A 27,795-nucleotide genomic window follows, 5' to 3' on the forward strand; every position below is an offset into this window, starting at 1 on the left:
GGGGTGAACGCTAAGCAGAGAGCTCCGTCTGCCCTGCGGCAGGACTCGCACGCCTGAGCTGTGGCAGGACGGCTTGACACCCCCCAGCTGGAGCAGCTTAGCACCGAGCCCACGCAGCCCCGGCCGGGAGCTGCCCCCTCTGCGCCCCCACCCCTGGCTCACTCCCCTCCCGCGCACGCGACTGACCGTAGCCCTCGAAGAGCCGGCTGAAGGCGGCTTGTTCCCCGCGTCCGCTGAACTCCTCGGCCTGGTCCAGCAGGGCCTCCTTCACCGCCTGGTAGCCGCACAGCATCACCACCCCCCGGGGGCCCAGGTGGAGGGTGTGGATGGGGCCGTAGCGCTCGCTGATCTGAGACAGGGACGGAGCGTCGGGGAGGCAGACGTCTGCCCTCTCCTCACTCCCATCTACCAGCCCCGGCCTCTTCCCCACCCCAGCCCCCCAAACACAGGGCACCTGCTGTCCCTCCCCCTCCTCATGCATCCCCGTCCCCTTCCCCTAATTCAGCAGCCTCCCCCACATACATACAGAGCACCCCCCCCCGCCTGTAGCCCCCTCCCCTCACAGCAGGGCCGTGGGCGGGTAACAGGAGGAAGCAGAATTTTAAAATGCTTTAAGCAAGAACATAGGAATGGACGGGCCCTCCTGGCTCACCAGCCCCTGCCAGCTCTAAAGTCCTGGACAGACACTTGTAAAGAGCCAGCTTCCAACTACTTCGGCTCTTTGCCCCCCGCTGCTCCATGGGGGCTCCTGTTCCAGAGCCTCACTCTTCTGTGGCGTCCTGACCAGACCAGGCCAGAGTGCGGGACCTGGAGCACCCCCCACCCCCAGCTGACTCCCAGATACCACCCGGGATGTCAGACTACGGGCGGGTCTGCGCTAAAAAGCGAGGTCGACCCAGCTGTGTTGCTCAGGGGTGCGAAAAATCCACACACACCCCCGTACAATGTAGTTAAGCCAACCAGGGCCCTGGTGTAGACAGAATTCCTCCAGCCACCTATCTGGATTAACCACGCCCATGGGAGAACCCTTCCCGGCAGTGCGGGTTGTGTCTGCACCCACGTATTGCAGCTGCGTGGATTGGGGTCGCCAGCTGTGGCTGGCTGTGTTCCTGGCGGCTTCGTAGCATGATGTGATCTCGAATGAATCTTTAATTCCAGGAGACTCCAAGACAGTCCTGAGGGCTGGCAACCCTAGTACCGTGGTAGCATTTCAAGTGTAGACAAGCCCTTAGATGCCCCTAGGCTTCCCCCAGTGTGTCCTTTTCCTTCTCTGCCTTTTTTCTCCGCTTTCCACCCCTTTCCTTTTACTCCTGGCTGATAAGAATCTGGCTTCCCCGGCCAAGGTCCCTGTGAGCCCGGGACCAGAAGCTGGAAGAAGTTTGCGAGGTCCCAAAGCGGTGACCGGACCGCGGGCCACGCCTGTGGTTTTCCAGCTGGGAGGCTACAAGCTGCATTTTTGGCCTTTGCCTGTCTCTTCTGGCCCCTTTTGTGTGGGTTTGTCTTGTGTTGTTTCCTAGAAAACAGCATCAGAGTCCAACAATGGCAGCACCGGCTGCAGTCAGAGTCAAAGCCCCTCTCCTTCGTTCGCAGAGTCACAGACAAAGGAGACCCTGTTACCCCCCATAAAACTACCAAAGACCAAGGGTCAGGGTTTAAAAAGGCTAATTCGACCCTTTACACTCCAGAGGCTTTCGCTGGGTTTTTTTTCTTTTCTTTCTTTCCTGCAGCGTTAATAAAAGTTTAAAGGCTTGTTAATGACGTTTGCCGGGGGGCTAGGCAGGCTGAGGTCCCTGCGTCTCAAACCCCAAACCTGGGTTAATGGACGTTGACAGTGTCAGGGTCATCTTAGCACCTTTGACCCTTGAGGCTGCTTTATTCCAGCTGAACGAATGCAAGACACCCCCGCGTCTGTCTGTCCATCCCCCAAGCCCCTCTCTCACTCACACACTCTCTCTTTCCCCTGGCACCCCGTCCACGCGGGACACCTCCCGCTAGCTAACCAGGCCCTCCCTTCCTCGCTGGGGCAATGGGACCGCCCTCGCTCTGCAGCCGCCTCCATCCCCCTGGGACTCAGCAGAAGGGTTCTGTTCCCGCGGTGGCCAAGTGAACGGCTGGCGCAGCCCGGCGAAAGGAAGCCGTGGCCGTCCTTGTTCTCCAGCCAAGCCCGGGAAATGTCCCCGCCAGAGTCCTGCCGATGCATCGCAAATGGCGCAGAGCGCTGTGGCTAGCAGAGAGCCAGGGGCTGCCCAGAAAAGCCTGCACACGGATGTTGGTGATTGTCTGGCCCCCTGGCACCCTGTCATGGGCTCTGAATGCAGCCAGACGGGACCCTCTGGTCGTGTGACACCCCTCGGGGCATCTGTCACCAGGGCAAGCCTCCCTGGCTTCAGTGCCTCCTGGGTCTGACCTCGACGCATTCAGCACCCCCCGTTCCACGCCCTGAACTCCCCGCAGGGAGGCCACCTGGATGGGCCACTTGGGGAAGCTTCCACCCCCCCCAGAGGAGCCCTGCACCCCAACTCCACGGTCAGCAGTGACTCTCAGCCAGCGTGTAAAACAGGTTTATGAGTTCCCCTCCTCCTTCCTTTGCCTCTTTCCAGGCCAAACCGGTCGCCTGGCCTCCACCTCTCTCTTTGTTCTCCGACGGATGGGCCCCGGCCGTCAGTTCCCAGACTCCGGAGTGTCCGGCCATTGTCTGGGTCCAGAGAGCCAGCTGGCAGTCACACACACCTGCCCTCCAGGGCTCTCTGCAATGCTCACATGCCCTTGTCCTGCCACCTGTACTTGTGCCACACATAGGGGAAACTGAGGCATGCACACTCGTCCTAGAGAACATTCAGGAAATTTCCACTTCGTCACAACCACTGACAGACATGCCGTCACGCACCAGTGAGGACCCACCCACCCGCTAGTATATTATGTGATTTATGGACAGCCGCAAACACCTGAACCCTTCTTTAATCCTAATCAACAAGTGGGATTGGTCTCTGGGCTGGAGGGACTCCAGAGACACCCAAGGTGCGACCTACGCTGGCCTCAAACCCCCCAGGTTTTGGCTCAGTTCACAAAACTCAAAGCTCTTTCAAAGTCTTTGCTGGAAATCCAACCCCTGATTAAATCTGCCTCCTTCCCCCTTGTCTCCAGGATCTAATATGGCTTTTTGAACGTGGAAATTGCATGTCAAATCTCCCTTGACTGACAGCTCCATGTAGTGGATAACAACTTACTACTGCTACTGGTTGATGGGAGTTGCTCCTGGGACTCCAATCTACGCTGGGATGCTGAGAGGTAAACCCTGCTGGCCAACGATGGCTGGCACTTTAATAAAAGAAGATCATTTGTACCACAGCTTCTCCTAGACCCAAGCTCAGGGTCACCATTGGGCCGGGGAGCGAGAACAGCTTTGGACCCGGCTTTGTTCGCACTCCTGAATTAAACAAAGTGTCTGAGCAGGAATCCCCTGCTGCCTCAGAAAGGGAAGGGGTCCTGCCGTGAAGAAACAATGACCAGCCCTCACAGCCGTCCTGTGCCTTGTCGGACCTTGGTCGCACTGTGTGCTCAGTGCAGGTCATTTCACATCGAGCTGCTGGCTGGCCCATTTGTTCAGCCCGTCTTCCACCCCGCTGGTCCCGGAGCTGCTGAGACCTGGGCCCAGCAACGGCCAGGTCGGAGCCGCTTGTTCTGCAGGGGAAGCGCAGGCCTCCTCTCCCCAGGGGTTTCAAACTGAGTTAATCGGGGTGAAAATGCTTGTGTACACGCGGTGTAACCCATCCCTGCGCACTCGCTCCGCGCCCTTGCAATGTGGATGCGGTTTGCTTCGGATTGGAATCGCTGGGGCTTGGAAGTAACTTGAGCAAAAATTGTTTCGGAGGGTAAATTCTGCTGCCTGGTAAATAGGTGTAAAGCAGGAGCAGCGGTACTGAAGTCAATGCCCATGTAAACCTGGTGCAAACCAATTCAGGATCAGGCCCAGTGGAATTACACTGGGATAAATCACAGGCAGAATCCAGCTCAGTGCTATGAGACAGTGTCAGTTACTGTTAAGGCATGACTACACATCGCTGCCCCGCTCCACTTTCAAAGAGCCCCGCAGAACTCCCCAGTATGGAGCCTGGGTTGCTCTCGGAGCCGGTACCCTGCCACCTCATCTAGAAAAAATGGCCTGAGCCTTCTAAAGACAAGAGTGAAGTAAACGCTCTTTGGCATATGAGGCAGTGTTGCAAGCAGAATGCAAGTCTCCTGTTTAATCACGCAGGGGCTCGTTTATTTAAATTAATTGCAAAATTAAGCTCCCCAAATGTCCCAGATAAAGAATAACCAGACCGGGATGGGAGTCTGCCACCGGCAGTCAGAGGCGATGGAAAGAAGAAACTGGACTCTCCTTTGCACCAGGGCAGGTCAAAGCTGTACTGAAAATGATCCCTTTTTGAATTATGTTAGTAAACTTCTACCTAAAATATCCTTTGTCATTTTTGCCTTCTGTCTTTGTGCCCCTTCCCTCCCATCATTTGACTTTTTTTCAGGTGAAGAAAAGGATGGAAAAGATCAAAGACTGACAGAGAAGCCAATGAAAAAAAATAAAGTGAAAAATGTTGGCAAAAAATATTTAAATGTTTCTAATAATTTTAGGGTTGTGGGGGGAAGAACAATGGTCTGTTTCCAACCTTAAAAAATTGAAATGGCTCCAAAATTTCCAGCAAAATTGTGTCCCCGTACTTTGGCCGGCTCCAGTCTACACTAGAGAAATTGCACCCCTGAATGGCTAACATGAATCAAGTTAATATCCTGTGGATCTGAGTCTCCTTCTGCATTCACACCTTAGAGGGTCTTGCTTTTAGGCCCACAGACCCTGCCTTCAAACCCCATGGAATAACCCACCCACGGGACCATCCAGTCACGTCAGGTCAGCCCCCAAGGTGGTAGCTGGGGACTCTGGCTGGACAAAAATGGCAAGCAGGGTATCATCAAACCCGGCTTCCCATCAGCCTACCCCACACGGTCGATTCTTCACGGCTTGGAGACTTTACTTTGCGATTGGGTGTCTCTTCCTGCGCTCTAGCTAAACCACAAGATATGGGCTGGGTGCGGGAACCACGCGGGGAGATTCTCTAGCTTTCCTACCTAGGAATCTAGTCTCAGTGGAACCCTCTAAAGACCACCCCAGTTTCTGTGCTGTGAAGAAATGCCCTTCGAAGCCCCCCTACCCCTAGATGGCTGCTAAGCTGAATTGCTCTGAGCTTCTGACAGATCTGCCCAGGACGGAAGATTAAGTAATGCAGGGTGTGGTGATCTTCCCTCTGGTTCCTACAAGGCTCGGCAACTGCTTGCTATCCTCCCCCGCGGCCTCCCCACTTGATCGCTCAGGTTCTTCAGCGAGGGACCAGGCACATCTCGTACGTGGGGGGCACGTTCCCGAACCCACTCACTTTCCGGCTGACGTCGATGTCCTCTGGGGGCAGGAGGGGTTTCAGCGAGAAGCTCTGCAGGATCGTGGTGAAGTACAGGAAGAGCTCCATGCGGGCCATGGCCTCGCCCAGGCACACCCGCTTCCCTGGGAATACACAGACATGGGGGGGCTGGATGGATAGTGTGCTTCACCCCCACATGCCAAGGTGGGGAAACTGAGGCATGGAGCAGGGAAGGGGATTTGCCCAAGGGCGGTGGCACAGCTGGAAATGGAACCCATGAATCCTGACTCCTGGCCCTCCCCACCCTGCTCTAACTACCAGGCCCCACTCACCTCCCAGAGCCGGGGATAGAACCCAGGAGTCCTGGCTCCCAGCCCTCCCTGCTCGAACAACTAAACCCCACTCCCCTCCCAGAGCCGGGGAGAGAACCCAGGAGTCCTGGCTCCCAGCCTTGCCTGCTCTAACCACCAGACCCCACTCCCGTCTCTGAGCTAGGGGTAGGACCCAAGAGTCCAGACTCCCAGTCTAACCAGTAGACCTCACACCTTGAAGAATCGGGAATAGAACCTAGGTCTCCTGAATGTTATTCCAGTCCTTATGGGTGGGTCCACACAGCTACGTGTGGACCATAGACCGGAGTCACTAGGTCAGACTTTGTGGTGGAACCGGTGCTTTGCTAGGGCTGGTCAGAGAGAGAGGGCCTGTGGCTCCCCTCTGGTAAGGAAGCCCACGGGATGCTCCTTAGCCCAGCCCCAGGGCGACAAGCTCCAGAGAGCATCCGATGCAGTGAGCTGTAGCTCACGAAAGCTCATGCTCAAATAAATTGGTTAGTCTCTAAGGTGCCACAAGTCCTCCTTTTCTTTTTGCGAATACGGACTAACACGGCTGCTACTCTGAAAAGAGAGCAACGGGCGAGCATTAAAGGCCAGGAGGCAGGTTTCGTACCTGAGGAGAACGGCACGAAAGCCTTGTTCTTCTTAAAACGGCCACTCTCATCCAGGAAATGCCCCGGGTTGAATTCTTCTGGGTTGCTGAAGTATTTCGCGTCCCGTAGGACAGAGCCCAGTAAGGGGAACACGTCAGTGCCCTGGGGAAATGGAGAAGAGGGGGCAGGAATTAAATACACCTGTATCTCTTCTGACCTCAACCTTCCACTCACCCACAGGAGATATCCCTAGAGTGCCCAGGAGAGCCGCTATTCCGGGGATTACGACGGGGCAGATCATTTTATCTCTGTCAATGGGAAATAAAGACAGTCTGGGATTCCCCTGACCCGGGTGTCCTGCGTCTCTGTAATCGTCACAGTGGTGTGAGCGGTGGGATACATACCCACACCTCCTTTGGCAAGACTGGAGGGTTCTGTAAAATCTTGACCCACGGCTGACGGTTGGGGCAGTTGGCCCCTTCCTCCATAGGGCTGTTTATTCTCGGTTTGGGCGGATCATTTATTCCTGTCATGCCGTTCTTGGAGGAAGTTTATGTCGCCAGAAAGGGGGACGGATGTTTGCACCCACTGTAACTTTCTATCTCCTACGAACATCTGGGGCGGTTCGGACAAACGGGGCTCAGCTGCAAACCACCTTTCCCTTTGCAAAAGCAACCCCTAAACCCGGGAGGTTTTGCGATTTCAAATCTGCCCGTTTGCCCCCCGGCCCCGCACCTTGGGGAGGGTGTACCCCCGGAACTGGGTGTCCCGGATCACGGTGTGCGGCACCCCCATGGGCACGATATCTGTCACCCTCTGGATCTCGTGGATCACCGCGTCCGTGTAGGGCATCTTCATCCGGTCCTCGCTGGCGGGAACGCGGTCCCGGCCGATGACGTGGTCTATTTCCTGGTGCACCTTTTCTGTGGAGAGGCGGGCAGAGCTCTGTGGGAGCCGCGGGAGCACCACGGCCCCCAGGCCACGTGGGAGAGCGGCAGGGGCTCACGGCACTAGAGCCCCACCAACCCCGCTGTGCGGGGGGGCTGACCTGTGGGGCTGGCCGCTGAAGCAATTAACAGTTTCGAGTAAGAGCCGAGTGCCGGGGAGGGAGCGGCCACCTGTTGCCACCAGCGGAAATTCTGGGGCAGGACAGAGCAGCGGTTGCAGACTTCGGTGGGGCTAGCTGGGTGCGGGTCAGGGGGGTGTATTTGGGGCGGCAGCAGCCGACCCTGGCTGAAGGAGCCCCGACCTGCGGGCTTATCGGCCATGTCCACGGGTCGGGCGCTGGCAGTCACTGGAATCCCATTGCAAAGGGCTCAGGAATCCCAACGCCGGCTGGAACGGGGGCGTGCGAGTTTGTGTGTGACCCACACTAACCCGTCGAGTGGCTGGTCCTTTAGCAGAGGCAGCTTTCAGAGAGGAGGTCTAGGGTTCAGTTCTACACGGAGAGAACCCACCAAGGGCCTCATTAGACGCACGTTAGGGGGTCTAAACGCCGCTGCCCTCAGAAGGGTGGGAATGAACTGTCTAACTATGTGCCAGAGCCCCTACACTGCAGTTAATGGAGATTCTCTTTATCAAGTGAGAGGGCCCTGGGCAGAAGAATCTGGGATCCATCCCTGCTGCTGTCGCGGCTGGTGCAGCCAATCACAAAAGCTCTAGGTAGCCCCCAATTTCTTACCATGGAAGCTCGCGTCCCACTCACTAAACCATTCAGCCTTGTCCTTCCTTTACCTTCAACGCCCGGGTGTTTCATGAGGAGCAGGAACCCGTATCTCAGGGTGGAGCTGACAGTCTCCGTGCCGGCGAAGAACAAGTTGAGCGTGGTCAGCACCAAGTTCTTGGTGTTGAATTCGCTGTTGGGGTTTTGCTTTTCCTGGGGGAGCCGGACACAGGAAGGGGCGGTGGATAACCGTCCCTGCAGGGGTCTGTCGGACACCTGCGCGCTGCCTCCTGACACGGACACTGCGGCAGCCCACCAGAGACGCGTCATGACAAGGAGCCGGGGCGGGCCGGCGGGTCTGTGGAACGCTTCCCGGGGGTCGGCAGAGAGCGGGCTGGGGCACCGGATCACCACAGAGCCAGCCTGCTACTGATCGAGCCTTTTTGAGTGTTATGTAATAACCAGAGCTCGCTTTTAGAGCTCTCTGAGGGCTTTACGAAGGCGGTAGGCGTCATCAGCCCCATTTTACAAACGGGGAAACTGAGGCACAGACTTACCCACGGCAGAGCCGGGACTTGAACCTAGGTATCCTGCGCGCTATCTGCTAGGGAACACTGCCTGGCATCTATGCTCTGCTGTTATGGTAGCAGAGAAGCACCTCCGGCAGGGCCCCATAGCACAGGGCCCTGCACAGACACAGCACGAGAGAGGCTCCCTGCCCCCCAGAGCTCAGTCTGACTAGCCAGAGGAAGGAGCAGGAGCCCCAGACGACAGCTGGGTCTGCTGAGGCCCACAGAGAGGCAGGGACTCACCCAGGCTCACGCAGGGAGCCTGTGGCTGAGCTGGGATTTGAACCCATCTCCTGAGTCCCTGCCCAGGGCCACAAGCTCCCTGTGTTATTGGCAGTATTTATTATTATCTGCGTGACTGCAGCACCAAGGAACCCCAGTCACGGAGAAGGCCCCCATGGTGCCAGGTGCTGTATGTTTTACTGCTATTAGGTGTATTACAGTAGCACCGCCCCAGTCCCAGACCAGGACGTCATGGTGTCAGGTGCTGTACGTCCTTACTGCTATGAGGTGGATTACGGCAGCACTGCCCCAGTCCCAGACCAGGACGTCATGGTGTCAGGTGCTGTACGTCCTTACTGCTATGAGGTGGATTACGGCAGCACTGCCCCAGTCCCAGACCAGGACGTCATGGTGTCAGGTGCTGTACGTCCTTACTGCTATGAGGTGGATTACGGCAGCACTGCCCCAGTCCCAGACAGGTTGCCAGGTGCGGTACAAACACAGACCAAAGAGAAAGCCCCTGCCCCTCCCAAGCCAGACGGTTTACAAGCCCCCCGAGCCGGTACCTTTTCCATCTGGATGAGGAAGCAGTCAATGAAGTCCCGCGGGGCGCTGGGGTCGAGCGAGGCCTGGTTGATCGTCACCCGCTGGGCGACGAAGGCCTTGAGGTCCTCGATGAGGTGGTAGATGCGGTGGTGGGGCCCAGGCAGGTACTGCATGACGCAGGAGTACATGTCGTAGAGCTGCACGGGGGCAGAAGCCGGGTTCACCGATCGCCCGCAGCGCTGGCTGCAGCCAGGCCCCCCCTCAGCAGAACCAGGTCGGGGGGGGGGGCGGGGAAGTAACCAGCCCCACCCAGACCAGCCCCTGCCTTGCCTCAACTTCCCAACACAGATCATGTCTGCAGCCGGGCCTCCCGCCCCGCCCGAACTGGGCTGGCTGCTCCCACGCCCCCGTGGCCTTGCAAGGGGACAGTGCATCCTCTGCGGCTTTCCAACAGCTGCTCTGCGGTTTCAGGGATCAGACGGGCGCATCGTCTGACTTCCTGCATAACCGAGACCAACCCCCCCACCCCACCCCCCCGGAGCCCGGCCCCTGGTCCGTGACTTCTGTGTCTTTTCGAAAGGCCGCCAGCCTGGGTGCCATGAGTGCCCCCCATCCATCGGCATGTCCTTGGCCGCGGGGGGGAGTTCTTTGCCCAGACCCGTCGCCGGCGGTACCTGGGCCCAGGGCGTGCTCATCTCTATGAAGCTTTCGTTGATCATGCGCAGCAGGGACAGAAACGTCTCGTCCTCGTAGTCGAAGCGGCTCCCGAAGACGACGGCGCTGATGACGTTGGAGACCGTGCGGCTCAGGAAGAAGATCGGGTCAAAGGGCAAACCTGCCCCGGACAAAAGACTTTCCCTCACCACGGTCGTCTACTGCGATTGACCCCCCCACACACACTTCCTGTGACCCCGCCCCTTCTTGGGGTGGAGGCAGCAAGGGTTAGGGGGCAACTCACACCTCTTGGAGCAATCGTTTCAGGCTCTCTGCAGACTCAGGCAGAAATCACAGCATTGTTTATAGCTGGGTCACATTTTCAAGCTTCTAGAAACTTTAATATTACACACACACACACACACTGAGATGCTGATTCCACGGGGCACCCAGCGCTGTGGGCGTGGGATGCCCCTTGAATTCTAGCAAAAGCATTGTGCCAGTTGATTAGCGAGTCTTCCCACCCTCAGAGAAGTTGAGGCACAAAGCAGGGGAGGGAGCGACACAGCAACAAGGGCCAGAGGCGGGAGTAGAAGCCTTGTATTCCAGGCTCCCAGACCCATGTCCAGGCCACTAGGCAGCACTGCCCCTTGGCTACCTACTGATTTGCTGGTAGTTCGTAAAGTACAGCCAATTTGCACTGCAGCCCAGCTGCAAAGGAGCGAGTCCCGTTTGCTCGCGGGGCCTCACAAAGGGGGGGTCTCGTGGGACAGGCGCGGGCTGGGGGAATGAGGGGAGCTGGGGTCTAGCCCCACCTATTTCGCAATCCAAAGGTATTTGTATGGGCCTCCGTCTTATCCTGGCATCTGATCACCTCACGCTCTTCAATCTGCAACAGTCACAACCCCACCCACCCCAAGGCAGAGCTCTGTGTCCGCAGAAGCTGGGTCAATAAAAGATGGCACCTCCTCCATCTTGTCTCCCTAACCCACCCCCCCACTGCCCCCAAGACAAGGTACTGCTCTCAAACCCATTTTACAGCGGGGGAAACTGAGGCACAGCACCTCATCCAAGGTCACCTGGGAAGGCTGCTCCCTCTGCCACTCCTGTGCGACCGGATGAGTCCCTTCCTCTCGCTCTGTGCCTCGGTTTCCCCTTCTGCAAAATGGGGAGAATCGTCCTGCCCGCGGGAGGGTGAGTACCCGGGAGGTGCTTGGTTGCCATGGCGACATCAGCCCTACAAATACCGAGACCAGGAGAAAGGGTGGCTGATAAGGCGGGTGTAAAGCCGCTCCCCGGCCCTGGCCTCGGGTGCTACGAGCCAGGGAGGGCCGCAAACCCGCAGACCTCTGGTTTTCCGGAACTCCTCCAGCAGGAACTGGGCCTCCTCCTGGATCCGCTCCTCGATGGACCGCTTCCCCATGCCGAAGTTCCTCAGGATGGTGAGGGAGAACCGGCGCAGCTGCCGCCACCGTTCCCCGTTGGCCAAAGCCACCCCTGGGGACGGCGGGAGAGAGCCATGGGAGCCAGCTCCGAGAACGCCCCCTGCTGAGCCCCCCCTCCCGCTCCCCGCGGCACAGCGCCCCCTAGCGCCCCCATGGGGCCGGCCCTGCCTGCCAGGGGGGAGCGCCCCCTGCTGAGCCCCCCCTCCCGCTCCCCGCGGCACAGCGCCCCCAGCGCCCCCATGGGGCCGGCCCTGCCTGCCAGGGGGGAGCGCCCCCTGCTGAGCCCCCCCTCCCGCTCCCCGCGGCACTGTGCCCCCATGGGGCCGGCCCTGCCTGCCAGGGGGGAGCGCCCCCTGCTGAGCCCCCCCTCCCGCTCCCCGCGGCACAGCGCCCCCTAGCGCCCCCATGGGGCCGGCCCTGCCTGCCAGGGGGGAGCGCCCCCTGCTGAGCCCCCCCCTCCCGCTCCCCGCGGCACAGCGCCCCCAGCGCCCCCATGGGGCCGGCCCTGCCTGCCAGGGGGGAGCGCCCCCTGCTGAGCCCCCCCTCCCGCTCCCCGCGGCACTGTGCCCCCTAGCGCCCCCATGGGGCCGGCCCTGCCTGCCAGGGGGGAGCGCCCCCTGCTGAGCCCCCCCTCCCGCTCCCCGCGGCACAGCGCCCCCTAGCGCCCCCATGGGGCCGGCCCTGCCTGCCAGGGGGGAGCGCCCCCTGCTGAGCCCCCCCTCCCGCTCCCCGCGGCACAGCGCCCCCTAGCGCCCCCATGGGGCTGGCCCTGCCTGCCAGGGGACAGCGCCCTCTGCTGAGCCCCCCAACCCGCTCCCCGCGGCACTGTGCCCCCATGGGGCCAGCCCTGCCTGCCGCGGGGGAGCGCCCCCTGCTGATTGACCCCCACGGCGCCCTGCAGCGCGTGTAACGTCTCCCAGCCGACTGCCGAGCCCGGTAGCCGCAGCCCCCCGCCGCCCATGGCGCAAAGGCGCAGAGCCCGGCTCCGTGGCTCACCGAAACCATTGAAATTCCGGTCGATGGACGCCAGCGCCCCTCTGCCGCTGAACTCCTCGGCCTGGTCCACCAGGGCCTCCTTCACCGCCTCGTGCCCGCACAGCACCACCACCCGCCGCGGGCCCAGGTGCACCGTGAACACCGGGCCGTACTTGTCCCGCAGCTGCACAGAAAGCAGAGCGGAGCGGCCGTGAGAGCGCGTGGGCTGGTGCCCTCTCAGGGCGGCAGAGGCGAGGGGCCGGATCCTGACCCGGCGTAACCGCCGCGCTCCACTGAAGTCAAGAGAGTGAGGCTGGGTCATTGCACTCAGTGGCACGGCTCCGGATTTGCACCTGTTTAGACCAGATCCCCACGGGACGCTGATTCGTGGGCGGCCACGGACACCAGTGCAAAGGGAGTGCACAGACCCCGCCGTGCGGGGCGAGACCCCTCCGCTCCGACGTGCTGGGAGTGGCACGCAGCCTCTTGGTACGGCCGGTCGTGGAGAACCAAGAAATGGGGCGGGGACAGAGGGGGGCTGGATAGATTAGTGGGTGCCCCTTTGCCTATCCCCCGCGGTGACAGAGGTCAGCCCCACACCCCATCCCGCCAGAGCCCTACGCCGAGGCTCCGTGGGGCACGACTTACCGCCATGAACGACTTGAAGGTCCCGTTGGTCTTCAGCTGCAGCAAGTTGCCGAGGAAAGGCAGAGGGGTCGGCCCCGGGGGCAGCTTCCCCCCCTGGTGCATTTTCTTCCAGGCCGAAAGGAGAACCAGACAGGAGAGGCAAATAGCCAGGAATATGGTCACGGCTCCGCCGAGCTCCATGGCCAGCCCAGCTGGTGAATGGCAAAGAGACAGCGCCGACTTGGCTGTTATATGCAGGCTGCTCGGTAAGGGGAGACGGTGCCATTCTTGGCATCCTGAAACTCTACCAGGTAAACAGGGTTTGGTTTCAGAAGTGCCAGGGCACTAATCGGCTTGGGTGGAGGCTGTTAGGATTGCGTGAGAATCTCTCTTGTGCTTTTAACACGCTCGGCTGCAATGCACTCGGCAGAGTATCAAAAGGACGGCAGGGTCTGTGTTTGTACAGCACCGGGCACGGGCGGGGCGGCGGGGAGGCTGCGTGGACTAGTGGCCAGCCCGCGGCCTGCTCTGGGGTCTGTTCTGGGCTCTGTGACCTGGCATGTTGCAGTCACGTAGCCCTGGCTTTTGCATGGCTGTGAATGACTCCAGGCCCGGTGGCGTTACGCCAGGCGACGCCCGCCGAGGATCTGGCAGAGGAGGGGCTGAATACATTGGCCCAACCAGAAGCCAGAGTGCAAATAATCGGACTCTCACGGCATCTTTATTTACTGCTCTATTTGCTTCCGCCTTGGTAAGTCCCACATCAGCCCTCAGCCCGGGTCCCGCCTGGCCCCGTTTTCCCAGGATCGCCCCTTTTTGGAGGTAGCTGCCCCGGGGAAGGTGTCCAGGTGTCCAGCATGAGGGGCTCAGGATCAGCCCGGATGCCCTGGGGTTTTGTACCTGGGAGGTGGCAGCATGCGATGGTCCCAGGGCTGTGGCAGAAGCAAGGTGGCAGGCAGGCCTGGCTCTGGCCTCTGCCCAGGGTGTGAATTTCCCCCCATGGGACTATGTAAAAGGGAATTGAGTTCAGGACTTGCATAACTGTGAACGCCCCAATTCTCTCTTTGCCCTTGCGGTGAGCTCCACTTTTAACCCCTGGCTGTTTACTCATTAAACACTCGCTGCAGAAGCGTGAACCTCTGTGAACCAGAACCGGGCACCGGCTGCCAAGAGCTTGGCTGGACTTGCCCGGGGAGCCAGTTTTCAGACTGGCTGAAGGAAGCCTGGGCTGCTGACATCCCCCCTGCCCAGCGTTTGCATTCTCCTCCCGAGTGTGGGGCACCGCAGGCCTTTGGCAAGATCTCGTAAACACGCTCTTCAGAAACACTCCCGAATTCTTTGCATGGCTGTGCCCCGACCCCGCACTCAAGAGGGTTCAATAACAATCACCGTAGCCCCACAGGGAGACAGTGAGAGACCTAGGCACTGCTAGGTCTTACAGACCCTTTTGTAAGGGTGTTATAGTCCCACAAGAAATATTATCCCCACCGAGATCGGGCCCTGTCATGATGGTCGCTGCCTACACCCCGACTGGGATCAGGGGCCCGTCACGCCAGCTGCTGCCCAGACCCCAACCCAAATCAGGGCCCCGTCGCACCAGGTGCTGCCCAGACCCCAACCAAGATCAGGGCCCCGTCGTGCCAGGTGCTGGCCAGACCCCCACCGAGATCAGGGCCCCCTCGTGCCAGGGGCTGCACAGACACAGTGAGAGTCAGCCCTTGCCCCCAAGAGGTCACCCTCTAAACACACAAGACGGAATCATCCTGATTTTACAGCTGGGGTTCCTGGGGCCTGGAAAGACAAACTAACTCTCTCAAGGTCACCCAGGGAGTCCGTGGCAGAGTCTGGGAATTGCTCATCCCAGCCCAGCACCTGATTCGTTCACGCCCATGCAGTGGGTCAGTGGCAGAGCCTGAGAACCCAGGCGTCCGGGCTGCCACTCCGCTAGATCCCACTCTGCAGAGCAGCCACCGGTAACAGCCCACTCTGCGAGGAGGCTCATTTGGCCGTTTAAATCTGCTTCCCACCCAGAGAGGCTGGAAAATTCCACCTGCCGGATCCCACTGTGACCCCGTACTGAGATGGAGGAAGAAAGAGCCCAGTTGCATAACGAGTCTCGAGACTGGTGTTTACCTAGCACAGGGCAGGGAGGTTTGCCAGAGCATCTGTGTGGCACCAGCCAAGTCCCTGGCCCCAGAACAGAAAAGTAGGAAACCCGAGAAAAGATAAAGAAGAAAAGCCACTGAAGACTCGGATTAGCTTTGTGTAAACGAACCCGAGGCAGGTAAGGCTAAACCCTTGGAGGGGATGAGGCTAAGGAAAAGACAAATATCGCAGGTGATTAAATAAACACGTATTCTTTCGCGGACAAAGGGCCAGATTTTGAAGGTATTTGGGCTTTGCTGCACTCCTAAATCCCCTTTGAAAAGGAGACTCAGAGTCTCTTATCTGCTAGATGTTGCCACGCCTGCAAAGCTTTAAAACCCTGGGCCTTCGCCAGGTCTTGTTTGGTAGCTACCAACAATCTGCAAACACGCACCAGCCAGACCCAGCGAGAGAGACGGGCGTGTGTGTGGGGGAGTGGGGGGAGATGCGGGGTATGGGGACGGACAGACAGCTTGATGCATCCACCCATCCATCCCCATATCTACCTGTCGACCAACCGATCTACCGATTGATAGATGACAAACTGTGACTGTGAGAGAGAAAGCAAGCTAAGCCACGAACGAAGCGTTCTACAAAGTCTCTTCTGCAGTCACCTCATGGTTTTCTGATCTTTAATAAGCTCGATGCTGAAATAGTTACAAGCGGTAGGATGGGGGGAAATGAATGAACACAAAATAAGGAAGCGTAAAGGCAGCTTTCCTCCCCGGGGAACGTAGGGAGGGTCGCCAGCACATTGCCAGGAGAACGCCCAGTAACAGCGGAGAGCCTCATCGCGGGAACGTCTCATTGAGTCCAGCCAGGAGCGTCTGCCTAAGCAAGCGTCAAGCGTTCAAAGCTCAGGCCGGGGGGCATACGACGGGGCTCCCTGCTTTCCAGCAGGAAAAACACAGCGACGAGCGGGGGTCTCCTGTTGGCAGATTTCATCCCCCTCCCCGAGAGGCGTCGCTGGGTCGAGAGAAGAATTCGTCCCCCCACTTCATGTTGTCTGCACCGGGGCTGGGATCGCTATGCTGCTCCTGCGTGTGGATTGGAGCAACGCAGCCCCCCCGGCTGTGTTCACACATGATCTCTGCTCCTGGGGCTGAAGGCGATCCCGGCCCTGGCTTTTGTTCTCACTCACGCTGGTGTAAACAAGGATGAACTCCAAGCAATGCAGTTACGTCAGTGCCAGGCAGGCCCCTGAAGACCTCCCCCGCGCACGCATATTGCACAGGGGCCTTCTCAGTCGGCGTGGAACTGGTGTAAGGGCCCTTATCCCACCACACTGCTTCCAGCCCCGGGTGGAGAGGGCAGATCGGGGCGTGGCTGGAGCGCACTGAGCTGGGGCTGTTCTCTGCCCCCCAGGGCCCATAGGGGGCGGATCGGGGGCCCGGTCAGACCACACTGCACTGTAGCTGATCTGTGTCCCCCAGGGCCCATAGCATGAGATAGAGCAGCCCCGAGGCTGCTCTAACTGACACCAGGGCTGAACAGAGTCCATCATAGGTAACAGGAGTCTAAAGCTACTTTAAACCAAGCTCAGGGAGGGGGTAACTGAGAATCAGGCCTGATATGTTGCTGGTGCCCCTGTCAGACTGTGGTTTCTCAGCCAGATGGGGGCCCCTGCTGAGGCCTCGTCTCCTTTGGTCTCCGTCAGCGAGGGACCACGCAGAGCTGGTAGAAGGGCGGGATTTTGGCAAAGCCGCTTTCCAGGGGCTTGGTGTCGATGTCCTCCGGGGCCACCAGGGGCTTCAGCGTGAAGCTCTGCAGGATGGTGGTGAAGAAGAGGAAGAGCTCCATGCGGGCCAGGCCCTCACCCAGGCAGATCCTCTTACCTACGAGGGACAAGAGGGAGGGAGCCGGGTTGGGGAATGAGCCACACGCCTGCCGCATGGATGCACCTGGACGGGTGGGCGGGAAGGGGTCGGCTTTCGCTGGGAGCAACAGTACAGATCTTCAGCCGCCCAGTGCACATGTGGATGGGATTCCTAGCGCTAGAAAGGAAGTGGGGTTTTGGGGGGGGAAATCAAGCTTTGCAATCATTATTCAGATTCCACAGCGTTTGGTGGATGGGGATAGATAGATAGATAGAGAGATAGATAGATAGAGGGGGTGCATGGGGATAGACAGACAGCAGAGCAGCCCAGATAGGGGCACTGCGGTGCATCTGCGGACAGACGGACAGACAGACCGAGGAGTACGGATTAGGGGTGCTGCAGTCAGGGCTGGCCCACAACATTTTGGTAACTGAGGCGGGGAGCTCAAACAACGCCTCCATGCCTCCTCGCTTGGGCCAAAACTTTGAAACTCCGGGTCCTAGTGGCGCCCCCCACAATCTGGCACCTGTTCGCCTCATGGTAGGGTCAGCCCTGGGGACGGTGGGGTGGACGGACAGACCCAGGAGTGCGGATTAGGCAGCTCACCTGAGGAAAAGGGCACGAAGGCGTCATTTTTCCGGAAGCACCCCGTCTCCTCCAGGAAATTCCCGGGGTTGAAGCTTTCGGGGTTTTTGAACTTGCTGGGGTCACGCAGGACGGTGCTGAGTATGGGGTAGATCTCGGTGCCCTGGGAGCAGAGCGTGAGGCGGTCAGAACGAGACGAGCTGGCTGGGTGCTGTCCCCCCCCTCCCCCGGGCATGCCCCCCTCTATCTGCCCCGCATGCTGGGATTACGCGGGAACAGAGCCACTCATCGGGCAGGTCTCGGGTAACTGCCAATGGGGCCGGATCCCCAGCTGCTGGAGCCCATTTACACCTGCTGAGAATTGGACCCTGACTCCCCCCGCCTGCTCGCCCCCCACCTGGGGGATGGTGTAGCCTCTGAACTGGGTGTCCCGGGTCACGATGTGGGGCACGTCCATGGGGATCAGGTCGCTGACCCGCTGGATCTCATGGATCACGGCGTCAGTGTAGGGCATCTGGCTCCGGTCCTCGATGGCCGGGACACGGTTCTGGCCAATCACCCGGTCGATCTCCTCATGCATCTTCCCTGCCAGCAACAGTGACAGATCTTACCCCACGGCCCAGCGGATCCTGGGAGCCGCTCACGAGTGGAGAGGGCGGGGACGTGTTGGCTAGGGTGAAATTCACCACCGTGGCCTAGAGGGCAGAGCACCGGACTAGACATGGAAGACCCAGACTCTCTTTCAGGCTCTGCCACTGACCTCAGGCCCTGTGCCTCAGTTTCCCCACAATGATACTGACCTCCTTTGCAGCTGGAGCCCACCTGCAAATCAGTCTGACTCGGGTCAGCAAGCGCTCAGGACCTGGGTCATCGGACCCTGCTGGGGGGTGAGTCAGAGCCCCAGGCTCTCTGTAACTCGGGAACAAGCCCTGTCTTTGTGCAGTGTGGACGCAGCCCAAAGCCACAGACCCGCGTCAGGAGGTCTGTGTGGTGCAGTACAGACAGGTTAGCACGGCTGGGAGACCTGCGTCCAGCAAACCTAGGCAGACACTCAAACACGGGCTTGGAAACACCAAGCCCACAAGCCAAAGTCCCAGAGATCTGGGCTTAGTGCTCAGTGGAGACATACCGTAAATACGGTGCACGGCTTCTTAGCTGGCTCTCTGCACAGGGGCAAATTTCACCCTGTTTTTGACCCGTGGAATTCAGTGAACGTTTATGAACTTTCCTTAGTTACCTAGGACCTCCGGGTGTTTCATCAGGAGCAGGAACCCATATCTCAGGGTGGAGCTGACGGTCTCCGTGCCAGCGAAGAACAAGTTGAGCGTGGTCAGCTCCAAGTTCTTGGTGTTAAATTCGCTGGAAGGGTTTTGCTTTTCCTTGGGGAAAATCAACATACACTGAAACATCAACATGGGAATTTCCACAGCCACAGGAGAGCTGGTCTTAAAAGTACAGATTTGGGAAACGATTCCTGTCTGAACTCTGCAAAATCACTTTGCTGCTATTTTGGGAGGGGGGATCCTGGTATTTGTTATGGGTGAAAATTGCATGACTCATGGGGCCCCTAGCACTGTGTTTGCTCGAAGATCATCCAAGCCATTCACTCAGCTCCTGGAGCCCAGGGCACCGTACCTTTTCCATTTGGATCAGGAAGCAGTCGATAAAATCCCGGGGGGAATTGACATCCAGCGTTGCTTGGTTCTGCTTCACTCTCCTCTCAATAAATTTCCTCATGTCTTCCAGTATGTAGTAGATTTTCATGTGAGGGCCAGGAAAGTATTTGAGGAAATTCGCATACATGTCGTAGAACTGGAAAGAAAAGGGACACACAGAGAACGGCTTTTGGTGCATCTCCGGAGCCAGACTGTCAGTCACGCCGGTGTGAATCTGGAGTACCTTCACTGAAGTCTATAGAATTACTCTGCATTTGCTCTGGTGGCCCAGAACAGAGCTATCTGCAGTAACCCACATGCAATGAAAAGACCGACCTTTTCATTTCGAGCAGGACATACCTGTGACCACGGGGTGCTGATCTCCCTAAAGCTTTCGTTCATCATCTGCAGCAAGGACAGGAATTCTTTGTCCTCATAGTCAAAGCGGTCACCAAAGACGATGGAGCAGATGACGTTGGAGACGGCCCGGCTCAAGAAGAAGGTCGGGTCAAAAGGTTCCCCTGGCGTAGCGGGGAGAGAAGGGAAGAGGGGTCATGTGGTCATTGGGGGAAGAGGAGCAGCCAACATGAAGGGAGTTTAGGAGCAGACTCGGATGCTTCAGAACCGTTCAAACAGAACTTGTTCCGGGGGACTTCTTGGGCCTGTTATGCCTGAGGTCAGACTAGATCTTCGGAGCGGTTCCTCCTCCCCCTGGAATCTGAGACTCCACACGGAGAAGCGATGGGTGGTGCAGAGGTGTCCTGTATGCTACACAATCCAGATCTATCTGCCTGAGTTGTTCCAGCCCGACATTGCTACCATGCTGTGGGGTAAGCAATCTCGAGAGGTCACCTAGTCCCGCCCCCCGCGCCGAGGCACCAACTAACTTAGCCCAGCCCTGACAGGGGTTTGTCCCACGTGTTCTTAAAAACCTGCAGTGACGGGGATTCCCACAACCTCCTTAGCTCCCCTGTGCCAGGGCTTCACTCCCCTGCGAGTCAGAAAGTTTTCCCCAATATCTAACCTAGATCTCCCTGGCTGCAGATTAAGCCCAAGATGTCTTCTCCTCCCTTCAGTGGACACAAGAACAGCTGATCCCCACCCTCTTTGTAACAGCCCTGAACAGATCTGAGACTGTTCTTGGGTCCCCCCTGGCCCCACTCCGTCGTCTTTTCTCAAGACTAAACATGCCCAGTGGGTGTTTTTTTGACATCTCTCTGCGCATGGATGAAACTCAAAGCGGCTGACGTTCATCCCACAGACCAGCCACCGGGTAAGGCCTCAAACCAGGGCTTGAGGGGGACTTGGGGGATGCCCGGCCCGGAGCCAGTCCCCGGGGGATGGGGTGAGCGCCACTCCGCCGAGGCACCTTCTGTATTTCGAAAGGTTTCCAGCAGGAACTGGGCCTCCTCCTGGATCCGCTCCTCGATGGACCGCTTCCCCATGCCGAAGTTCCTCAGGATGGTGAGGGAGAACCGGCGCAGCTGCCGCCACCGTTCCCCGTTGGCAAAAACCACCCCTGGGGGGAGAGGATGGTTTTCAACCCAGGAAGACAAACAGCCGTTGAAATGAGCACGGCGTGGTGGCTCAGCCCGAGGGGGAGGGTGGGAAAGGGACAAAGCAGGTACGGGTTCAGGTCCCAGGTCCCATCCAGGGATGCAAAATGCACCAACCCAGCTCTTCTGGAGGGTTCAGCTGGGCTGCGGGTGGGTTGGCATTGGCTGGCTGGCGCAAAGTGTGTGGCGAATCTGGACGCACAATGGCGTGATAGGACCACGCGTCTTTAAAAGGGAACCCCTCCCTCCCTGTGAAACATGCAAAGCTTCACACTCGGGGAGTGGGAACGCTTTAGTATTGGGGGGGTCTTTGTTCCCCTGATCCCCCAAGAAGTCCTGGGGGATCATGTCAGCAAACGCGGAAAGTGGGCCCGATCCGGAGCTGGCGTCGTTCCACTATCTCGATTTAGACCAGCCGGGGATCTGGCCCTTTAAGTCTGAGGAGGTTTATTGCACGTCGCCAGCTGCTCACCAAAGCCATTAAAGTTCTTCTCGACAGTCGGCATGGTGGCTCTGCCGCTGAACTCCTCTGCCTGGTCCACCAGCGCTTCCTTCACCGCCTCATGCCCGCACAGCACCACTATGGGCTTGGACCCGAAATAGACCGTGAACACCGGGCCGTACGTCTCACTCAGCTGTACGGGAAAGGTGATCAGAGGGGGGGCGGTTCCAAGGAAAATGGCGACTTTTTGTCAAAAAAACAACAAACAAACTTTTTTTGGTTTTGGCAACCAAAAATTCCACCCCCCACCCCAAAAAACCCTGCCAAAACCAGAAACAATTTAGGCTGGAAACAGAATGATTTTGGGGTTGAAATGGAATATTTTTTGGCTGAAACCTGAAAAAAGTTTGCCCTGAAAACTGCTGAAAATGGAAACATTCTTGGCTGAAAACTGACAAACTAAAAAAAAAAAAAAATTACCTCTGTATCTATATATTGGGCCAAAACCTTCTGGAAACCAAAACATTTTAAATTTTCAGCTGAAAATATTCCCAGAAAGCCAACCTTTCCACAAACCATTTTATTTGGTTGAAAACGCAACTTTCTGTTGGAAAAATCTTGCCACAAAAATCTTTTTATTCCCCACCCCCATGATTACCCTTTATGATCTGTACTGCAGTAGCATCTAAGACCCTGTCTCCTGGATCAGGACCCCACCGCGCCAGGCGCTGTACAAACACACACGGTGATATTCTTAGCAGTGAAAGGCGATGTCCATCAGCACCTGCCGTGTGGTTGATTTTGTGGCTGCTGAAGCCTCGGAAACAGAGTTGTCAAGCGGGTAACACGGCAATTGATCAGCAGAGATCTACAGTCTTCCCCGGCCTCCTGGCAGGCCAGGTGCTCTTTCCGAAATGGAACTGTGGAGACGAGCATCTCCGTTTCGTTCAGAGCATGTGTGGCCTGAATCCCTTGAGGGGCCAAGGTACAACTGATCTGAATACAGAGTGCATTCACATTCCAGAGACAGACAGATACAGACAGAGCTGTGGGGATTTAGATAGAAAGACACAGAGACAGCGCATGGTACCTATGGTGACTGGTATGTAACTAGACAGATAGAGGGCCAGGGGAGTGGTTAGCTAGCTAACGAGCTAGAGGGGCGTGTCTGGGGATAGATACACAGACAGACAGACAGACATGGGGGTGGACAGAGTTAGATGGCAGGTTGTTTGGGGGTGGGTAGACAGCGAGATGGGGTGCCTGGGGGTGGGTAGACAGCAAGATGGGGTGCCTGGGGGGGGTAGACAGCGAGATGGGGTGCCTTGGGGGGGGTAGACAGCGAGATGGGGTGCCTGGGGGTCGGTAGACAGCGAGATGGGGTGCCTGGGGGTGGGTTGAGTGCTGGCTAGAGAGATATATACAGGGATAGACAGACCGACTGACTTTCAAATGAAATAGCCTCTCCAAGAGCTGGCTCCAGACCCATGCTCCAGCTCTCGGTGACTCACCTTCTCCAGTGATTTTAGGGTTCCTCCCACCTTCATCTGCAGGAAGTTCCCGATCAGCGGGAGGGGAGTGGGCCCGGGGGGCATGTTCTTGTAGCGTGACCTCTTTCTCCAGGCGGAGACGAGGAGGAGGCAGGACACGTAGATGCCCAGGAAGATGGTGATGGCCCCAGCCAGCTCCATGGTGTGTGCAGTCACCTCCCCGGTGCGGCGAGCCAGCCTGGACTGCCCTGGTATATATTTACCCCAAGCTGGGTTTGGCCCTGCCTCCTGCATTGCACAAGAGCCCTGGGCAAACACTTCTCTAATCCATCAGTCACGTGCCCACTAATGATCTCCTTGTTCGTCAACATGACGAAAGGCTCTGGTGCCGGGGAGCTGGGTGCTGGCAGAATCCCCCGGCTCCACCACCCCCCGCCACGCTGCACTGGTGCAACGTGCCCACGGCTTCCTCGCTCCAGTCGGAAAACGACGCCCACCTTGCCCCTGGCGTCTCCTGCTCCGCCCCGCACGAAAAGCACGCAGGGGCAGGGCTCGGAGCCGGGGGGGTCTGGAGCAGGCCAGGGTGTTTGCTCAGCCAGCGAGCAGAACAATCTGTGCCCTGTCCGCCGCCCGCTCCAAACTCCCGAAAGTCCAGCTCGCCTTGGTCCACAGAGCCGTCTGACAACGGCCAGGGAAGGCGGCGCACAGCGGGGCTGGTGCCAGGCGGGACGCTGAGGGGCAAAGTGCAGAGAGAGGGGGAGTCCCGGGCTGCTGGGGCCAGGGGTCGAGAGAGGGCAGAACGGGGACAAAAGCCACTGAAGTGTCTCGGGATCACTGTTCCCGCCAAGCTGTGCGTGTGCCCACACAGACCCGGAGCCCCGCGCACGCGGCAAAACACCGCGCCCAACAATTTGCACAGAAGACATTTTTTGCACACGTGGCCTGTCAACAATTAAGAGGGAACATTGCTTGGGATTGGTTAGTGCGAGGAGCGGGATGAAGCTGCTCCCAGCCCAGACACAGCGTGTCCGCGGGTCACTTGCCGGGAGCAGCGGGGAGAGAAGCGTGGCCAGCTGGGGGTGTTAATTTAGACTCAGGCACTGCCCACTAATAAGCGGCGGGTTTGATATCCGGAGATCTCAGCCGGGTTAGTACCAGGGCCCACACCCTGGGCAAACTCTTGTATTAAATATACATGGCGGGGGTGGGGTGGGGGCGGGGGGGGTGGCGTTATTGACATAATCTGGGACCGTATAGATCATTGTTGCAACCAAGGTCCTGTCGTGGCACCAAGTCTTGTATAAAGGGGGTCAATGAGGTGTCTCAGACAAGGTGATGGTTGGCGGGTTAGGATGATGCTGTCTGTATGTAGGTATCATTTTTACAGTTGAAGTTATGAACATTGGCTCTGCCCTGTCTGTAGTTCAAACTTGTGCTCTGCTTCTGGGGGACACATTGGGGTCAGCTCTGCCTAGCCTGCTGGGTGGCCCATGAAGGACCATCAGCGACACAAGTGACCCAGTGAGAGAAGGCAGACACGCCTGGGGACTCAGCCAGGTGTGCAGGGACCTGCCTAGGGACAGAACTCGGAGGTGTTTCCAGGCCATGGGATGGGCAGCTTGTCTTTGGGACAAAGAAAGAGAGACCACAGGGCAAGAGACTGTAAAGAGCTGCTGCAACTCCTCCATCCTGTCTTCAATCCTGCTTCTGACCTCTGGAGGGACTTGGCTACGCTGAAGCTTTGAACCAAGGACTGAACGACCCCTCCCAGCTGGGGATGCTCTCCAGAGACTTGATCTGAACCTGCCGTTTATTCCATCCCTGCTACAAGCCCGAACCAAGAACTTGGCCATGACTGTGTGTCATTGATTCCATTTCACCCATTCTAGCTCTCGTCTCTGTCTTTTTCCTTTTATGTATAAACTTTTAGATTTTAGATTCTAAAGGACTGGCAACAGTGTGATTTGTGGATCTGATTTGTATATTGACCTGGGTCTGGGGCTTCGTCCTTTGGGATTGAGAGAACCTTTGCTCTTTTACAGGGGTATTGGTTTTCATAACCATTCATCCCCATAACGAGGGGCACTGGTGGGGATACTGGGAAACTGGGGTGTCTAAGGGAATTGCTTGTGTGACTTGTGGTTAGCCAGTGGGGTAAAACCAAAGTCTTCGATGTTTGACTAGTTTGGTTTGCCTTAGTGTGCATAAAAACCCCAGCCCTGGGCTGTGACTGCCCTGCTTGAAGCAATTTGTCCCGAATCAGCGCCTCTCCGTTGGGTCCTGCCAGAACCAGCCTCGTTACAGTGGCGTAGTCGGCAGGATCCACAGAACCAGGTCAATTAAGCTTTGGGTCAGAACCCCACGCTGTCCAAATTTGAATTTTGGTATCGAGAGTTTGGTTGGTTAAAGAGCAGCTGCAATGGGTGAGCGAGGAGCATACGAGGGCCTTGGCAAAAAAGCCCTGGAAGGTTTGTGTTCAGAAAAGGGGATAAGCTTTAGAAAGAAAGCTACAAATCAAGAACTGAGAGATCTGTTAATGGGCAGTGATCAGGAGGCAGGAGCACAGCCCTTACCTGAGGCTACAGACGCTGCAGAAGCAATTGGAATGCAAAAGGCAGCAAACAAATGGCAACTTGAGCATGAACAGAAACTAGCAGAAATTCATTGGGTGAGAAAGCAAAGGATCGCTGCTGAGGAGAGGGTTCACCAGCTGCGACAAAAAGAAAAGGAGTACTTGTGGCACCTTAGAGACTAACCAATTTATTTGAGCATGAGCTTTCGTGAGCTACAGCTCACTTCATCAGATGCATACCGTGGAAACTGCAGCAGACTTTATATATACACAGAGAATATGAAACAATACCTCCTCCCACCCCACTGTCCTGCTGGTAATAGCTTATCTAAAGTAATCTTCAGGTTAGGCCATTTCCAGCACAAATCCAGGTTTTCTCACCCTCCACCCCCCCACACAAATTCACTCTCCTGCTGGTGATAGCCCATCCAAAGTGACAACTCTTTACACAATGTGCATGATAATGAAGTTAGGCCATTTCCTGCACAAATCCAGGTTCTCTCACTCCCTCACCCCCCTCCAAAAACCCACCCCCATACACACACAAACTCAGTCTCCTGCTGGTAATAGCTCATCCAAACTGACCACTCTCCAAGTTTAAATCCAAGTTAAACCAGAACATCTGGGGGGGGGGGGGTAGGAAAAAACAAGAGGAAATAGGCTACCTTGCATAATGACTTAGCCACTCCCAGTCTCTATTTAAGCCTAAATTAATAGTATCCAATTTGCAAATGAATTCCAATTCAGCAGTTTCTCGCTGGAGTCTGGATTTGAAGTTTTTTTGTTTTAAGATAGCGACCTTCATGTCTGTGATTGCGTGACCAGAGAGATTGAAGTGTTCTCCGACTGGTTTATGAATGTTATAATTCTTGACATCTGATTTGTATCCTTGCAACAAGCCCGTTGCCAATTGTGCCCACATATCTATTCAGGGGACACCATCACAGGGCCTAATAACATCAGCCACACTATCAGAGGCTCGTTCACCTGCACATCCACCAATGTGATATATGCCATCATGTGCCAGCAATGCCCCTCTGCCATGTACATTGGCCAAACTGGACAGTCTCTACGTAAAAGAATAAATGGACACAAATAAGACATCAAGAATTATAACGTTCATAAACCAGTCGGAGAACACTTCAATCTCTCTGGTCACGCAATCACAGACATGAAGGTCGCTATCTTAAAACAAAAAAACTTCAAATCCAGACTCCAGAGAGAAACTGCTGAATTGGAATTCATTTGCAAATTGGATACTATTAATTTAGGCTTAAATAGAGACTGGGAGTGGCTAAGTCATTATGCAAGGTAGCCTATTTCCTCTTGTTTTTTCCTACCCCCCCCCCCCAGATGTTCTGGTTTAACTTGGATTTAAACTTGGAGAGTGGTCAGTTTGGATGAGCTATTACCAGCAGGAGACTGAGTTTGTGTGTGTATGGGGGTGGGTTTTTGGAGGGGGGTGAGGGAGTGAGAGAACCTGGATTTGTGCAGGAAATGGCCTAACTTCATTATCATGCACATTGTGTAAAGAGTTGTCACTTTGGATGGGCTATCACCAGCAGGAGAGTGAATTTGTGGGGGGGGGGGTGGAGGGTGAGAAAACCTGGATTTGTGCTGGAAATGGCCTAACCTGAAGATTACTTTAGATAAGCTATTACCAGCAGGACAGTGGGGTGGGAGGAGGTATTGTTTCATATTCTCTGTGTATATATAAAGTCTGCTGCAGTTTCCACGGTATGCATCTGATGAAGTGAGCTGTAGCTCACGAAAGCTCATGCTCAAATAAATTGGTTAGTCTCTAAGGTGCCACAAGTACTCCTTTTCTTTTTGCGAATACAGACTAACACGGCTGTTACTCTGAAAACTGTCAGCTGCGACAAGAAACTGCCAGAATTCAGCTCGAAGTCAAAAAAGCAATCAAGAAACTGTATCCTCTTGAAATTTCAGTTTGTAACAATGTTGGTGTGTTATATTGCTCTGACCAGGGGAGGGGGACTCTAACCTGGTGGGAAATAGCTGTTTGTCTGTGCAAAAAAGCAGTTTGTCTGTGAATGAAGTTTCTGAATGTCTGTCTAATGTCTTAGAAGTGAACCTGGAATTAGATCAAGAACAGAAAGAACTCGTTGGTCAGGAGCAGATTAAAGTGGATGGTCAGGTTAAAGCCCTAACTGAGGAAGGAAAGGGTAGATTTTTGATGGATGACGGATTGTTGGCTAGTACAGCTTGTAAAAGTGAACCTGGAAAAGGTAACTGTGATTTGCTGGATACCTCCGGGTAGTGAGAAGAGCAGCAGTTTATCTGTTGGGAGTGGCAAGGTGCTGGGTAAGGAAAGTCTGGATGAGCCTAGGCAGCCTTGTGAGCTGATGGCTGTGTCCAGTCAGCAGTGGGGGAAGGCGAGGAGAGTGGAAGATGAGTCCCTGGACCTTACCTGTTAGCTGGGTGGAGAAGTGTGACAGGGAAGGAAACGTGCCTGTGTCTGTCAGGGGTATTGACTTG

At 56.7% G+C, this 27,795-nt stretch overlaps 2 protein-coding genes across 2 annotated transcripts; both read right to left on the minus strand.

The window, feature by feature from the left end:
- Positions 1-1,424: 1,424 nt before the first annotated feature.
- On the minus strand, positions 1,425-13,235 carry LOC144279235 (cytochrome P450 2G1-like). The gene is made up of 10 exons (XM_077840724.1): positions 13,056-13,235; positions 12,429-12,591; positions 11,335-11,484; positions 10,008-10,168; positions 9,354-9,530; positions 8,068-8,209; positions 7,069-7,256; positions 6,354-6,495; positions 5,427-5,551; positions 1,425-1,513 (listed from the first exon to the last, which is right to left on the minus strand). Exons 1-10 carry the CDS (start codon positions 13,233-13,235, stop codon positions 1,442-1,444), a joined length of 1,500 nt encoding a protein of 499 aa, XP_077696850.1. The 3' UTR covers positions 1,425-1,441.
- A 2,623-nt stretch (positions 13,236-15,858) lies between these two features.
- Positions 15,859-23,018, minus strand: LOC144279234 (cytochrome P450 2G1-like). The gene is made up of 9 exons (XM_077840723.1): positions 22,746-23,018; positions 21,265-21,427; positions 20,606-20,755; positions 19,597-19,757; positions 19,217-19,393; positions 18,819-18,960; positions 17,979-18,166; positions 17,603-17,744; positions 15,859-17,014 (listed from the first exon to the last, which is right to left on the minus strand). Exons 1-9 carry the CDS (start codon positions 23,016-23,018, stop codon positions 16,833-16,835), a joined length of 1,578 nt encoding a protein of 525 aa, XP_077696849.1. The 3' UTR covers positions 15,859-16,832.
- Positions 23,019-27,795: the final 4,777 nt, after the last annotated feature.

The sequence above is a fragment of the Eretmochelys imbricata genome, chromosome 23 (assembly GCF_965152235.1).
Source record: "Eretmochelys imbricata isolate rEreImb1 chromosome 23, rEreImb1.hap1, whole genome shotgun sequence".
In the NCBI taxonomy this organism is placed as follows: Eukaryota; Metazoa; Chordata; order Testudines; family Cheloniidae; genus Eretmochelys; species Eretmochelys imbricata.

Bases quoted from the DNA above. Each gene is read 5' to 3' on its own strand.
- LOC144279235 (XM_077840724.1), bottom strand. From the start codon at position 13,235: ATGGAGCTCGGCGGAGCCGTGACCATATTCCTGGCTATTTGCCTCTCC. The intron at 11,485-12,428 runs GTGAGCCACGGA...CGCCGTCCCCAG, and splicing joins CCGGAATTTCAATGGTTTCG to GGGTGGCTTTGGCCAACGGG. The intron at 5,552-6,353 runs GTACGAAACCTG...GTGTATTCCCAG, and splicing joins TTTCGTGCCGTTCTCCTCAG to GGAAGCGGGTGTGCCTGGGC.
- LOC144279234 (XM_077840723.1), bottom strand. From the start codon at position 23,018: ATGCAGGAGGCAGGGCCAAACCCAGCTTGGGGTAAATATATACCAGGG. The intron at 18,961-19,216 runs GTACGGTGCCCT...ATTTTCCCCAAG, and splicing joins TCCTGATCCAAATGGAAAAG to GAAAAGCAAAACCCTTCCAG. The intron at 18,167-18,818 runs GTAACTAAGGAA...TGTTGCTGGCAG, and splicing joins GAAACACCCGGAGGTCCTAG to GGAAGATGCATGAGGAGATC.